The 13,069-nt window shown below is 42.5% G+C and overlaps 1 protein-coding gene across 2 annotated transcripts in view; it reads left to right on the forward strand.

The window, feature by feature from the left end:
• Positions 1–13,069, forward strand: part of LOC124717033 — a 123,553-nt gene that overhangs the window by 56,740 nt on the left and 53,744 nt on the right. For both annotated transcript variants that reach the window (XM_047243688.1, XM_047243690.1), the window contains exon 3: positions 10,136–10,269. In XM_047243688.1, the coding sequence (XP_047099644.1) occupies positions 10,136–10,269 (134 nt within the window). The remainder of the gene's footprint in view (positions 1–10,135; positions 10,270–13,069) is intronic.

The following is a 13,069-nucleotide window of genomic DNA, read 5'->3' on the forward strand; positions in this document are numbered from 1 at the left end:
TTATATGAATGGGAAAGTGCTAGGCTGAAGGAGCTACTGCAAAATTTGGAGAAAGAGGAGGAGGAAGCAGCCAAGAATGTGGAAGATTACCAACTGCACCAATCACTACCTTTTAATGATAGGGGTGAGGAGAGAGTGAACAAGACACTCAGATGAGGACAGCCATTTCAAATGTGACGACTTCTGTCTTGGAAAGGATGGTGTCACCAAGTGGCCCTCCAGGGGGCCCACAACTCTTTTGTGGATACGTGCATGGCAAGCACAGGGCCCCGAGCTCATGCAGGTCTCGTTCCTTTTCGGGCTGCATACCTTCCCTTTCCCTTTCCCCTTCCCCTTCCCCTTCCCCTTCCCCTTCGCCTAGCTCCTGAGACAGATACTTGTGAACAAATGAAGTGGTTCTCTTCTTTTATCTCTACAATGTCAAGTATCTGTCCTTACTTTGTCCTGCTCTTTCCTTGATTCTTCTCTTTACCTTCTTCTCCATCGCGGCATTTGAGAATTCTTCTCTTCTTTCCTTTTCCTTGTTCCTCTCTTTTTCTTTCTTTCCTTCACATGCATGTCTGAAGGCCGAACCACGCGTAGCTGGTGATGGATTTATGCAATAATTCCCCTCCATAGATAGACAAGTAGCACACGTACATACGCCCTGGTAAAGGCCAAGCCCAGGGAGGGGTGATTACCTGAGCTGGTACCTTCCAAAGGTGCCAATTGGTCCCTCCGTCCGTTTCTCGGAAGGTGTGACCTGAAGTGCGCACAGTCACCTGTGGCGGGGGGTGCCCTCAGAGAGGGCCCCCACTGGGCAGGAGCACGCCATCAGAGACGCCGGTAATCGTGGAGGATACTTCCGCAATGGTTTTTTCTGCTTCTACAACATCTGCCCACAAGAGAAAGCTAGATTAATCTCAGCCACAGAAAATTCTTCCATCAGTGCCAAAGTTCCTAGTTGTTTTTCAGTTTGACAAAGATCTAGACTTCTCAACAGTAAAGCCTTTCATTGTTCAGAAAGTTGTCGACACAATTGCAGGTCCTGTAAAGTCTTGTTCCCGGTTACGAAATGGCACCTTGTTGTTAGAAACAGACGGTGCCCTCCAGGGACAAAAATTGCTTTGAACTACACTGCTACACACTTTCCCTGCCCGGGTGGAAGCATATCGTACTTTAATTTCTTCACGCGGGGTGGTTTATTATACAAGATCACTCGATGGATTATCAAATGAGGGCATTCAGAAAGACCTGTCTGATCAGGAAGTAATGGCTGTACATTGAGTAATGAAATGGGTTCAAAAGGAATTGGTACCGACCTGCAATCTCTTCTTGATGTTTGACAGACTTCAACTTCCATCAAGCTTTAAAGCGGGCTGTGAGATAATTTCAGTTCACCCTTACATCCCCCACCCTAAGTGTTGCTATCAGTGTCAGAGGTTTAATCATACCAGCCAGTCGTGTTCCAGTGCGACCAAATGCGTTACCTGTGGCAAGGATGCCCAGGAGGGTGGGTTCACCCCCATCCCCTCATTGCACCAGCTGTGTGGGTGACCACGCTGATTCCTCTAGATATTTCCCTATTTTTAAAGAGGAACGAATTATTCAGGAAATCTGAGTGACGGAAAAGTAGAAAGCCCACTGTGCACCTGACAGGTAAATACTGCGCTATCCTCACCTCTCCTTGACCTACTAAAGAGGTCTTCGTACATCCATATTTGAATTGGATGATGGTGGGACATCAGCTGGTATAATTTTTATTAAAAATGAAACTCGTCCAGCTGTACTTAAGATTTCATATTTACTGCCCACCATCCATGTGGAGCACGTATTGGTCTCACCGCGGACTTCTTATACTCAGCTGCACACAATTGATATCATCAAAGTGTACGGGCCTGAAGATAGTGTTGATGCAATGTCTAAACTAGTAGACAAATAAATATGAAATCTTAAGCAGAGGATGCCACATCTATTTACAATGACTGCTCCAAGACCAACTTTGGTGTCGGGAGTGCCTATATTATTGACGACACTGCTGTCAGATTTTGGCTTTCTGACCAATGTTCGGTATTTATTGCGGAGCTTTACGCTGTTCTCCATACTGTCCAATACGTGCGTCGCCATCAGTGGATACAGTATATTATATGTGTGGATTCTCTCAGCTCTCTTCTCAACTTCCAAGCTCTGTATCCTGTCCATACTCGGGTTCACTGGATTCAGCACTGCCTCCACATGCTCCACTTGGAATGGCATCTCTGTGGCATTCCCCTGGGTCCCAGGAAATGTTGGTATACGTGGAAACAAGGCAGCCAATATAGTGGCAAAGGCTGCTTGCTGTCTCTCTTCCTCGGCTGCTATTCGCATGGTTCTCTTTGCTGATGTTTTATATTGATGTGTTGCTCTTTTATGGCACACACATTGGTCTGCACTTCAAGATGATAAATTGTGAGACCTAAAGCCTCTTCCCTTTGCTTGGACCTCTTCCATACGGCCTCGTTGTCGGGAGGAGGTAATTCTAATTAGACTCCATATTGAGCACTGCCTTTTTAGCCATCGACATCTTTTAAGTGGTGATCCTCCCCCACTTTGTCCCCACTGCTCTCAGTCATGGACGGTGAGTCATCTTTTATTTCAGTGCCCCTTTTTTAATCCACTACATGCTCTTTTGCAGCAGTTGTTTGATATATCTTCCCTTTTAGCAGATGATGCGTACTGAGCCAATTGCGTCCTTGAATTTATAAACTTTTGGGGAAAACAATTACCCCCCCCCCCTTCAATAGCACTTTCCTAAGACTTCCTTTCGTTTTTAGTTTCCCTCTTTCTTGAGTTTCGCTCCCATTGCTGCTGATTTAAATTCCTGTCTTTATCTTTCACTAAGCCACAGAATGGACACTTATGACCGTAGCTGTTTTGCACCCTAATCATAATAATTAATAATAATAATAATAATAAACAACAAAGGAGGGGGGGTTACCAAGTGGGTGAAGAATCCTCCAGGCCCGCAGAAGGTTAAGATCGGATCTTGGAACATCATCAGAGAAGCTCCTGGACCAAAGAGAAACGCAAAGAATGCAAAGACTCCCAAGGAAGCCCTTAGTCTTTTTGTTACACCAGAGATTGGCCAGATCATCATCATCAACTGCACCAACAAGAAGAAAGACCAAAAACTACAAGACCAGGACAGATAGCCTATACAGGATGATGGGATGATGGACAAACCTGTGGCCATGGCTCTCCTCAGGCTTCTCTGTCTAATGTGTGTGGATCCGTAGCTGGACGAATGAACCTGGCAAGCTTCTGGGTCACCAATGAGACTGGTGTTGAGATATTCCCCCTGATGGTGGCCATGACTTGAGTTGGATTTCTCCTGCATTGTCTCACGTTTGATGATCTCTGTACCTGACTGGCATATTGTGCCCAAGATAAACTTTGTCCAATCCGTGAAGTCTTCAACTAGTTCAGCAAGAACTGCCAGAACAGTACATCCTCGGTAGCAGTGTAACTCTCGACGAGAAACTGAAGAGTTTCTGAGCCAATGCTGTTTCATTCAATACATCCCACCAAAGTGGGCCAAGTACGGCATAAAGATCTTCATCATGTGCAACTTTGAGGTTTTCTACACATGCTGCAAAGTGGTGTGCATTGGAAAGCAACCTGACGGAGCTTCCCACGACAGCAACTCCCCATCTTATGTGACTGAACACCTCAGAGCCAATATATTTGGATTGGGAAGAAACCTAACGATGGACAACTGGTACACTACTGTTCCGTTGGCCATTACACATCTACCAAGCACAAGATGAGCCTGGTTGGAACAGTTAGGAAAAACAAAAAAGAAATCCCTAAGGTATTCACTCAGACCACTATCTGCCCAGTCTGCAGCAGCATGTTCGGATTCAGAACCAGATTACCTTGGCGTCCTACATTCCAAAAAAGGAGGTCGTGATTCTTCTCTCCAACCTCCACCCTAAGGCTCATATTGACAAATTGGCTGGGGACAAGAAGCAGCCTGAGGTGATCACCTACTACAGTAAGACCAAAGTATCAACATTGTCGATCAGTTGTGCAGAACTTTCGGCGTGAGCTGAACTTGCAGAAGATGACCACTCGGATCTTCTTCTTGCTACTCAGTGTCGCTGGAATCAATGCGCAAGTGATCTACTTCTGCAACTCGCCTCAGGCAATCCTTACATGTCCACAGTTCCTCAAAACCCTCACCCTTCTTTGAGGTTAGCTTTACAAACGTGAGCAGGCATTCAGACACCTACCTAAACTGTTGCAACAGCACCTCAAAAACTTTGTTCCTATTTCCAGCAGCCAAGTTGTGGCACCTCCTCTGCCAAAAAATGTGAAGAAGAATTCAAGGTGCGGGTTGTGAGGCTGCAAGGAGGACAGAAAGGGGAACTACGCATGTCAAGCTTGCGACCAGTACATTTGTCTTGCCAAACGTGTGACCTTCCTTTGTCCCAACTGCGTTCCTGAAGCTGAAGCACCTGCTACCTGACAGGCACAGATATAGAACTCAGATATTTGATGCATGTTGGGTTCACTATGTAAGCACTAATTTGTTCATTGTCAAATTTTATAAAAATAAAGAAGTTGCTCATTTTGAAATGTTATAAAGTTGTAATAAAGAGTGAAAAAGAAATGAAATGTAAAACAACAAGGTAGCAGAGGTCGTATACAGAAAATCAATAAGGCAGGATAGTTTTAGGCATTGGGATGTAGTGCTCCTCACCTTTGTGTTGGTGGTATGGAATCCACCTTTCTAACAGTGAGGTAAGGCAGGGATTGGGGATCAGCCCAGCAGTTGTCAAAACAGTGTGGAGAGCTGCCCTAAAGTGTACCAGACTTAAGATTACAGATTCAATCTTTGTCCAGCTCGTCTCTGTCTCGCAAGCTAGTGCGCTGTGATTTAAGCTGTAACAGTATGTATGCAGACTAAATGACTTGAGATAATTTAACACTAGCAATACCAACACATTTTCCATAACTTGTAATACTAAGGTTAGGGCACTTCACGCCCACCACCCAAAAAAATAAATAAATAAAAATAAAAATTAAATTAAATTTTGATAACTATTGTTAAATTTTATTAACTACATACTTTTTAAATAGTTGCTGATGCATAAGTAGAGTGCAGAATCTGAAAATATCTGTCAGCACAATTTTAGCAATACCCACGCATTTTCTGTAATGTGCACACTGAGGAGAAGGTACTTTATAAACGAAAAAAAAAGAAAAGAAAAAAAAACTTTAAATGTTGGTGCCTTTTATTCACAACATATGTTATAAAGATACATAGATGTGTAAGAAGTGTCCTGAACCTGAAATATGAATGATATACTCACTACTAAGACATAAATTTTTGGGTTAAGGTTTATAGAAAAATTGAAAACAATTATGGAATCTGGTATGATAAATCATTAATAACAACAATTATCTTTTCGGAAAATTTTGAAGTATAAAGTAAATGACTAAACTACACTATTTTTGAAAGGTAGGCAAAAATACCTTCTCCCTTGATATTGCAAAGGTTAATTGTATACCAATTTGGGGAGGGGGGACTTCGAAGTTGGGCTGGAGTTGAAGGAAGACCTTGCCACAACATCTAACCAGTTTTTTGAGAAAAGGGCTGGCTGCAGTAAAATGTTCATTGTGCTCAGTTAGTGGAAGAAATCTAACAGGCTACATGACTTTCCACTCTCCATGCTCTCTATCAGTTTTTAATCAACTGCATCTTCCATAACTGCAATCAGAGATTATACTGCCAGCCTCATGCCTGTACCTGTGCTTTGAATCATTCTCAATGCCCCTCTCCATTTCACCCATATGTCTGTGGAAAAAACTGCCCATAAACTTACATCTGATCCAAATCTGTGCTGCATTCAAGCTTCTTGTGCTAACATTTTCTCAGCTTCCATATCAGCACATCACAACTGGTCCCCCCCCCCTCGCAGAACCTATAACATTGTCAGTTCTTCCCCGGGTGTTTCTTCAACTGGATGAACTTCTGTTTCTTCTAGCTTTGCCTTTTTATTTTCAATTTATGTAATTACTAAAGTAATGAGCATAGGTATTACATTAATATCCATCCTGTTAACATCAAATTTTTACTGAATGATTATTGGGGCTGAGAGACAAAGTAAAAGCAACAAATTAATAAAATCTGTTGTAGTAATTACTTGATTGAGAGAAAATTAGGGCTGAGAGACAAAGTAAAAGCAACAAATTAATAAAATCTGTTGTAGTAATTACTTGATTGAGAGAAAATTAGAAAATAATACAGTACAGTTAGAAGCTATAGAAGTAGAAAGGGATTATTGTTATCATTATTGTTGTTGTTGCTGCTACTTATGTGCTGTGAAAATTGCATTGAGACCTGCAAACTGATTTTCTGAGGATTCCTGCTTACATGCAAGTGATTACCCAGAAGCCCTAATCTTGCCAGGCAAATAAACAAATAGAGAATTACAGAAATTGTCGATTCCTATATTTTAATAATTGATATTCATTCTGGGCTTAAATGAAGCTGCATTTAAGATTGTTCCTTCAAGATGACCCAAGGAAAAAGTTAAATACAATCCTGGAAATGGAAAAAAGAACACATTGACACCGGTGTGGCAGACCCACCATACTTGCTCCGGACACTGCGACAGGGCTGTACAAGCAATGATCACACGCACGGCACAGCGGACACACCAGGAACCGCGGTGTTGGCCGTCGAATGGCGCTAGCTGCGCAGCATTTGTGCACCGCCGCCATCAGTGTCAGCCAGTTTTCCGTGGCATACGGAGCTCCATCGCAGTCTTTAACACTGGTAGCATGCCGCGACAGCATGGACGTGAACCGTATGTGCAGTTGACGGACTTAGAGCGAGGGCGTATAGTGGGCATGCGGGAGGCCGGGTGGACGTACCGCCGAATTGCTCACCACGTGGGGCGTGAGGTCTCCACAGTACATCGATGTTGTCGCCAGTGGTCGGCGGAAGGTGCACGTGCCCGTCGACCTGGGACCGGACCGCAGCGACGCACGGATGCACGCCAAGACCGTAGGATCCTACGCAGTGCCGTAGGGGACCGCACCGCCACTTCCCAGCAAATTAGGGACACTGTTGCTCTTGGGGTATCGGCGAGGACCATTCGCAACCGTCTCCATGAAGCTGCGCTACGGTCCCGCACACCGTTAGGCCGTCTTCCGCTCACGCCCCAACATCGTGCAGCCCGCCTCCAGTGGTGTCGCGACAGGCGTGAATGGAGGGACGAATGGAGACGTGTCGTCTTCAGCGATGAGAGTCGCTTCTGCCTTGGTGCCAATGATGGTCGTATGCGTGTTTGGCGCCGTGCAGGTGAGCGCCACAATCAAGACTGCCTACGACCGAGGCACACAGGGCCAACACCCGGCATCATGGTGTGGGGAGCGATCTCCTACACTGGCCGTACACCACTGGTGATCGTCGAGGGGACACTGAATAGTGCACAGTACATCCAAACCGTCATCGAACCCATCGTTCTACCATTCCTAGACCGGCAAGGGAACTTGCTGTTCCAACAGGACAATGCACGTCCGCATGTATCCCGTGCCACCCAACGTGCTCTAGAAGGTGTAAGTCAACTACCCTGGCCAGCAAGATCTCCGGATCTGTCCCCCATTGAGCATGTTTGGGACTGGATGAAGCGTCGTCTCACGCGGTCTGCACGTCCAGCACGAACGCTGGTCCAACTGAGGCGCCAGGTGGAAATGGCATGGCAAGCCGTTCCACAGGACTACATCCAGCATCTCTACGATCGTCTCCATGGGAGAATAACAGCCTGCATTGCTGCGAAAGGTGGATATACACTGTACTAGTGCCGACATTGTGCATGCTCTGTTGCCTGTGTCTATGTGCCTGTGGTTCTGTCAGTGTGATCATGTGATGTATCTGACCCCAGGAATGTGTCAATAAAGTTTCCCCTTCCTAGGACAATGAATTCACGGTGTTCTTATTTCAATTTCCAGGAGTGTAAATTAAAAAACAACCAGTGTTCATCAGGTAATTATAATGAAGTATGTTCTGTTCTGCATTTGAGACTTTAATAGTTCAAAGGCTTTTATGTTCATGAGATGGTAATCGTTGTAAAGTTTCCAGAGATCAAATCGGTAAAGAATGATTTGATATTTCTATTCTCGTATCTAGTAAGCATAGCACAGTGTAGCAGATCCGCATGAATTCGGCAATACAAAAATAACATGTTGGCTTCACTGGTCCCCAGAAAGTGTTTGCAAACTCCATTGAGTTGGTGGAATTAGCAATATGTGGTGTTATGTCATGCAAAACGTGCAGTTCAAGTTTCAGATTTTAATTGAACAACGTTAAAAAATTAAATTTCATTGGGTCACTACAACATGATAAGTACATAAATACAGAATATATAAAGGAAATCCCTGTGTTCAAGAAACTAAGCATATCTCTTTTGTGCTACTTGAGAACTGTCTAATGACTACAGCAACATTTTGTTAATACTGTTCTGATATGTGAAACTTGTTTGGTACACATACTTTCATTCCTCAATGCCTTCAAGATATTTTCAGGCAGGTCAGTTACAGCATAAGTAATATGGTGCCAATACGAGCCATCAGACAGCTGTTAAGTTAACTCATGGTCTTCATGTAAACATACATTTAACAAGCCACATATTCTTACCCTGAGCCACACCAAATCTTCTCATTTATATGGTTTGTGATTGATGAAATAAACAACATTTATAAAGAACACCAAACACAAGTCAAGAATGAACTTAATGTTGTTCACACGTTCTGAAATTGGTGTTCAGAAAAGTATGCAGAGCAGTGACACATGCATTTTCATTGTAGAATTATAGTAGTTGAAGGCAGTTATTTAAGAAAAAAAAAGTTTAAAATTAAAGTAAACTAGTTTTCTTCCAATAAACTACCCCTATCCTGTGCAGTGCAGGGTGTGGCTGTTAAATCTGGACAAATTTAGATTTGAATTTCGTGCCACATTGTGATTGGTGTTCTTGAAAGCCATAGGCATCTAGTAAACACTCAGAACCTCAAAATGGCTGAGATGTTATGGAAAAGTGTACAACCGAAGAGTTGCGATTATCAATTCTTCACACTGGGCATTCGCTCACTGAAGTAGTTAAATTTTTCAAGCACCTGAGATCAACTGTTTACGATATTGTGGCCAAGTATAATGCTTTGGATAAGTGTGGGGAAGGTTCCGCTAACCCGTCGAGGAAACCTCGTTTGAGGAAACGTGCGTCACGTACTGCAGCAGTCATCTAAAAGGCTCGGGCACTGATTTCGGAGAACCGAGGCAATCACTGAAGAAATTGACGTCAGTATTGAATGTCAGTGAGCGAACATTGTGTTGGATGGCAGAGGAGGACCTCATACAAGCCATTTAGTCCAAAACTGACTCTCAGATAATGTTGAAATGTTCCAGTCAAAGGAGTTCTGGCCCCCAAATAGCGTGGATTTGAATTCCCTCTAATAATATGTTTGGGGCATAGTCGAAACAGTTACCAGTAAGATGAGGCACGCTAGTGTTCCATCTCTGTGCACTGCTATCGAAACAGCATTCGTGAATATGTACAGCGCTGTTTTAAAGAGTGTGTGCAGTCGGTTAAGGACAAGATTGGAGATGGTCATTGTGGCTGAAGAGGTTTACATCAAGTAATGTTACTCTTGAAAGTTACCACTACTTGTATTTAAAAGGATTTTCATTTTCATTTGTATTTTGTTTTAATAAATTTGGTTTTAAAAAAATAGTTTCATTTGTCTGGATTTAAGTGCCGCACCCTGTAATGCTGTAGATTTACTTATAAATAAAAAAAGAACAGTGCAAAAATGCAGTTGTCTAAGATTGAAGTAGGCTATACTGTTCGTACGGGTTCTGTAGGTGAATTTTATTGTGCTATCGTAATTGTAACTTGCATAATGAATTGAAAAGTAGGAAAATTTGTTGATGTATAAAATTATGTGATGGAACCATTCTGATCTGCATTTTCTATGGTTTCGTCAAATATTGCTAGTTGAGTGCTGTGATGGCTCTCTATTATTATTATTATTATTATTATTATTATTATTATTATTATTATTATTATTATTTTCCTTTGGAAATGAGAATTCTTTGTTTTTATGGTTGCAGACCCATGGTGATCTGGCTCTGCAATTTTCTGACTGTTTCCTGGAGATGTCAGGGCTCGAGAAGCATAACTGCCAATTTGAAGACAAAGCATGCCTACGTGAAATGAACCAGATTGCATTTGATACTTATTCAAAGTAGGTTTGACTAGTAGTTGCTTCATGATGCAAGGTCTTTAAAATAGCAGACTGAATTAAAATTACTGCTGAGTAATATGCAACATTTGTTGCTAGTATTGAATATAGGTAGCAAAAGTTAAATTACTTTAAAGGTTATTCATCTTTTCTATGTGTCAGGTAAGTGAAGTGGATAATTTTTTGTTATTATCTCTAGCACTTTTATAAATATATGTCATCTGATATCTTGCAAATCAAGTGAGTGGTTTCAGTAATTTGTGAGGAAATTCTAGCAAATTTCTCGTTTCTACCTGTGTGAAAGCAAATACTAAAACATTTTTGTTGCAAAGTTTTTGTCGTGATTATAAGTAAATTGTACAATAATTTGATCATAATAACAAAGTGGCTGACACTTGAGCGTAGAAGGGGGGCCATGTCGGTTTGCGGTTACATGGAAGTGCAGTATGGCTGTGGTAGCAGCAGTTGTAGGGTCCTGTACTGGCAGGTGGACACAGCTGGCTGAACACACTGACAGACTGGTACGCACGTGGCTAGATACTGGTTCCGTGCGCTCACTGTTGCGGAAGGTGCAGCCTTTTCGTTTCACTCGGAGCCATTTGAAACAGGGCAATGGCCGGGGTCTGGCTTAATCGGCAGAAAATCTCGACAACACAGAAGTCAGTCAAGCCAGAGAGGTTTCTCAAAGTCCGGCCCCCAGGGCATTGACATCCAGAGTGGTGTCACAGAAGACTTGGTGCTGCTGAGGGTTGCTGACCGCACCAGGGCAATGACTCGCTGCAACCTGTGTTCGTGGCTTGTGGTCCGATTTTGGCACTCATAGTCTGACATCACGGGAGCTGATCGGGCAGTTAAATGACCAGCACCTGGTGTCTAGCTGTGCCCTTGTTGCAGTCCGGAGCTAAAATTTCTCCTCAAAGTTCTCCTATGGTTTTATCCTTTACAATCTCCTCGTTTCTGTTAAGAAAATTAGCCCTCAAATATTGGCTGAAACGTAGTTACTTTTTTAATTATAATTATATACACTTCTCATTTCCATTTTTGGTGCCAGTTTATCTTTTCCAGCATTTACACTTCTTTTCCTTCTTGATCACACTACCAATTGGCTCACACCGTAGTCTCTGTGTTCCTCATATGCCTGTTCTTCCCTTTCACTCACTTTCTGGATCCACTAGCAGCTACATCGTGAAATGGGAAAGGAATGGGGTTCAGGAGCGGTATCTCACATGCGTAAACTCACTTGCCTTCCTGCTTAATACTTATGTGTTGAAATTCTCATCTCACACATTCTACTATCATATATTTCCATATATCTGTGTGTATGTTTGTGTTTGTTTGTGTGTCTGTCGACCTGCCAGCACTTTCATTTGGTAAGTCACATCATCTTTGTTTTTAGATATATTTTTCCTACATGGAATGTTTCCCTCTATTATAACCATATCATTAATTTGAACCCAACAATTACGTTTGTTATTGTCGCTATTGCATTTCGAAATCTTTCCTGTCGTCTTTTTCTCTTTATTTTCCCCTTCTGTTTTTACCAGTAGTCTCACTTTGTATTGGTGTCTGTATATGTGTGGATGGATATGTGTGTGTGTGTGTGTGTGTGTGTGTGTGTGTGTGTGTGTGTGTGTGTGTGTGTGTGTGTGTGCAAGTGTATACCCGTCCCTTTTTCCCCCTAAGGTAAGTCTTTCCGCTCCCGGGATTGGAATGACTCCTTACCCTCTCCCTTAAAACCCACATCCTTTCGTCTTTCCCTCTCCTTCCCTCTTTCCTGATGAGGCAACAGTTTGTTGCGAAAGCTTGAATTTTGTGTGTATGTTTGTGTTTGTTTGTGTGTCTGTCGACCTGCCAGCACTTTCATTTGGTAAGTCACATCATCTTTGTTTTTAGATATACATATATCTAGTAAGTAACAAGAGTACTCACTAGCCTTCCTGCTTAATACTTATGTGCTAAAATTCTCATCACACATTCTACTATCATATATTTCCATATATCTAGTAAGTAACAAGAGTACATTAGGAAAATTCCTGTAAATCATGTTATGGTGCATCCTCCATTTCACCCTGCTCTCTGGCACTAACCACAAGAAAAACAGGAGATGCTTGAACCTGTATAAGTCTTACGTAATCTGTGCATGTATTGTTCTGTCACTTATCATCATGAGCATGAAAATTGTTTAAATTAAAAGGAGTCGGCAGTGGTATTTCCAAAGTCTATATCTTAACTGTGTTCTTAGGACAGAATTCTGCAATCAGTACAATTCACAGACTTCATCCTTACAGTACATAAAAAAATGTGCTCAATACTTCACCATAATCGTAAATCTCATCATAATCATAATTATATCTTCAAAACTTCATGGTAGAATTGACAGAAGAGATAGAAAAGTTCCAACGAAGAGCAGTGCTTTCCGTCAGGGGATTGTTTCGTCTGAACAAGAACGTTACTGAGGTGCTCAACGAAATCCATTGGCAAATGTTAAAGAGAGGCAATGTGCATCGCAGAGAGGTTTACTATTGACATTTTGAGAAAGCACTTTCCAGGAAGAGTCGGCCAGCGTATTACCTCCTTCCACACACATGCATCTCGCATAATGACCATCACGAAAAAATTTGAGAAATTACAGCCAGTACGTAGGCTTACTGACAATCGTTCTTCCCACATGCCATTTGCGAATGGAACAGGGTAGGGGACATCAGGTAGTGGTACCAGAAGTACCATCCACCACACACTGTTAGGGAACTTTCTGGGTTTCTCTTCAAAATGACATATGTACAGTATTTGGTTAATGTGCAAT

This window comes from Schistocerca piceifrons, chromosome 9, assembly GCF_021461385.2.
Source record: "Schistocerca piceifrons isolate TAMUIC-IGC-003096 chromosome 9, iqSchPice1.1, whole genome shotgun sequence".
Taxonomy (NCBI): domain Eukaryota; kingdom Metazoa; phylum Arthropoda; class Insecta; order Orthoptera; family Acrididae; genus Schistocerca; species Schistocerca piceifrons.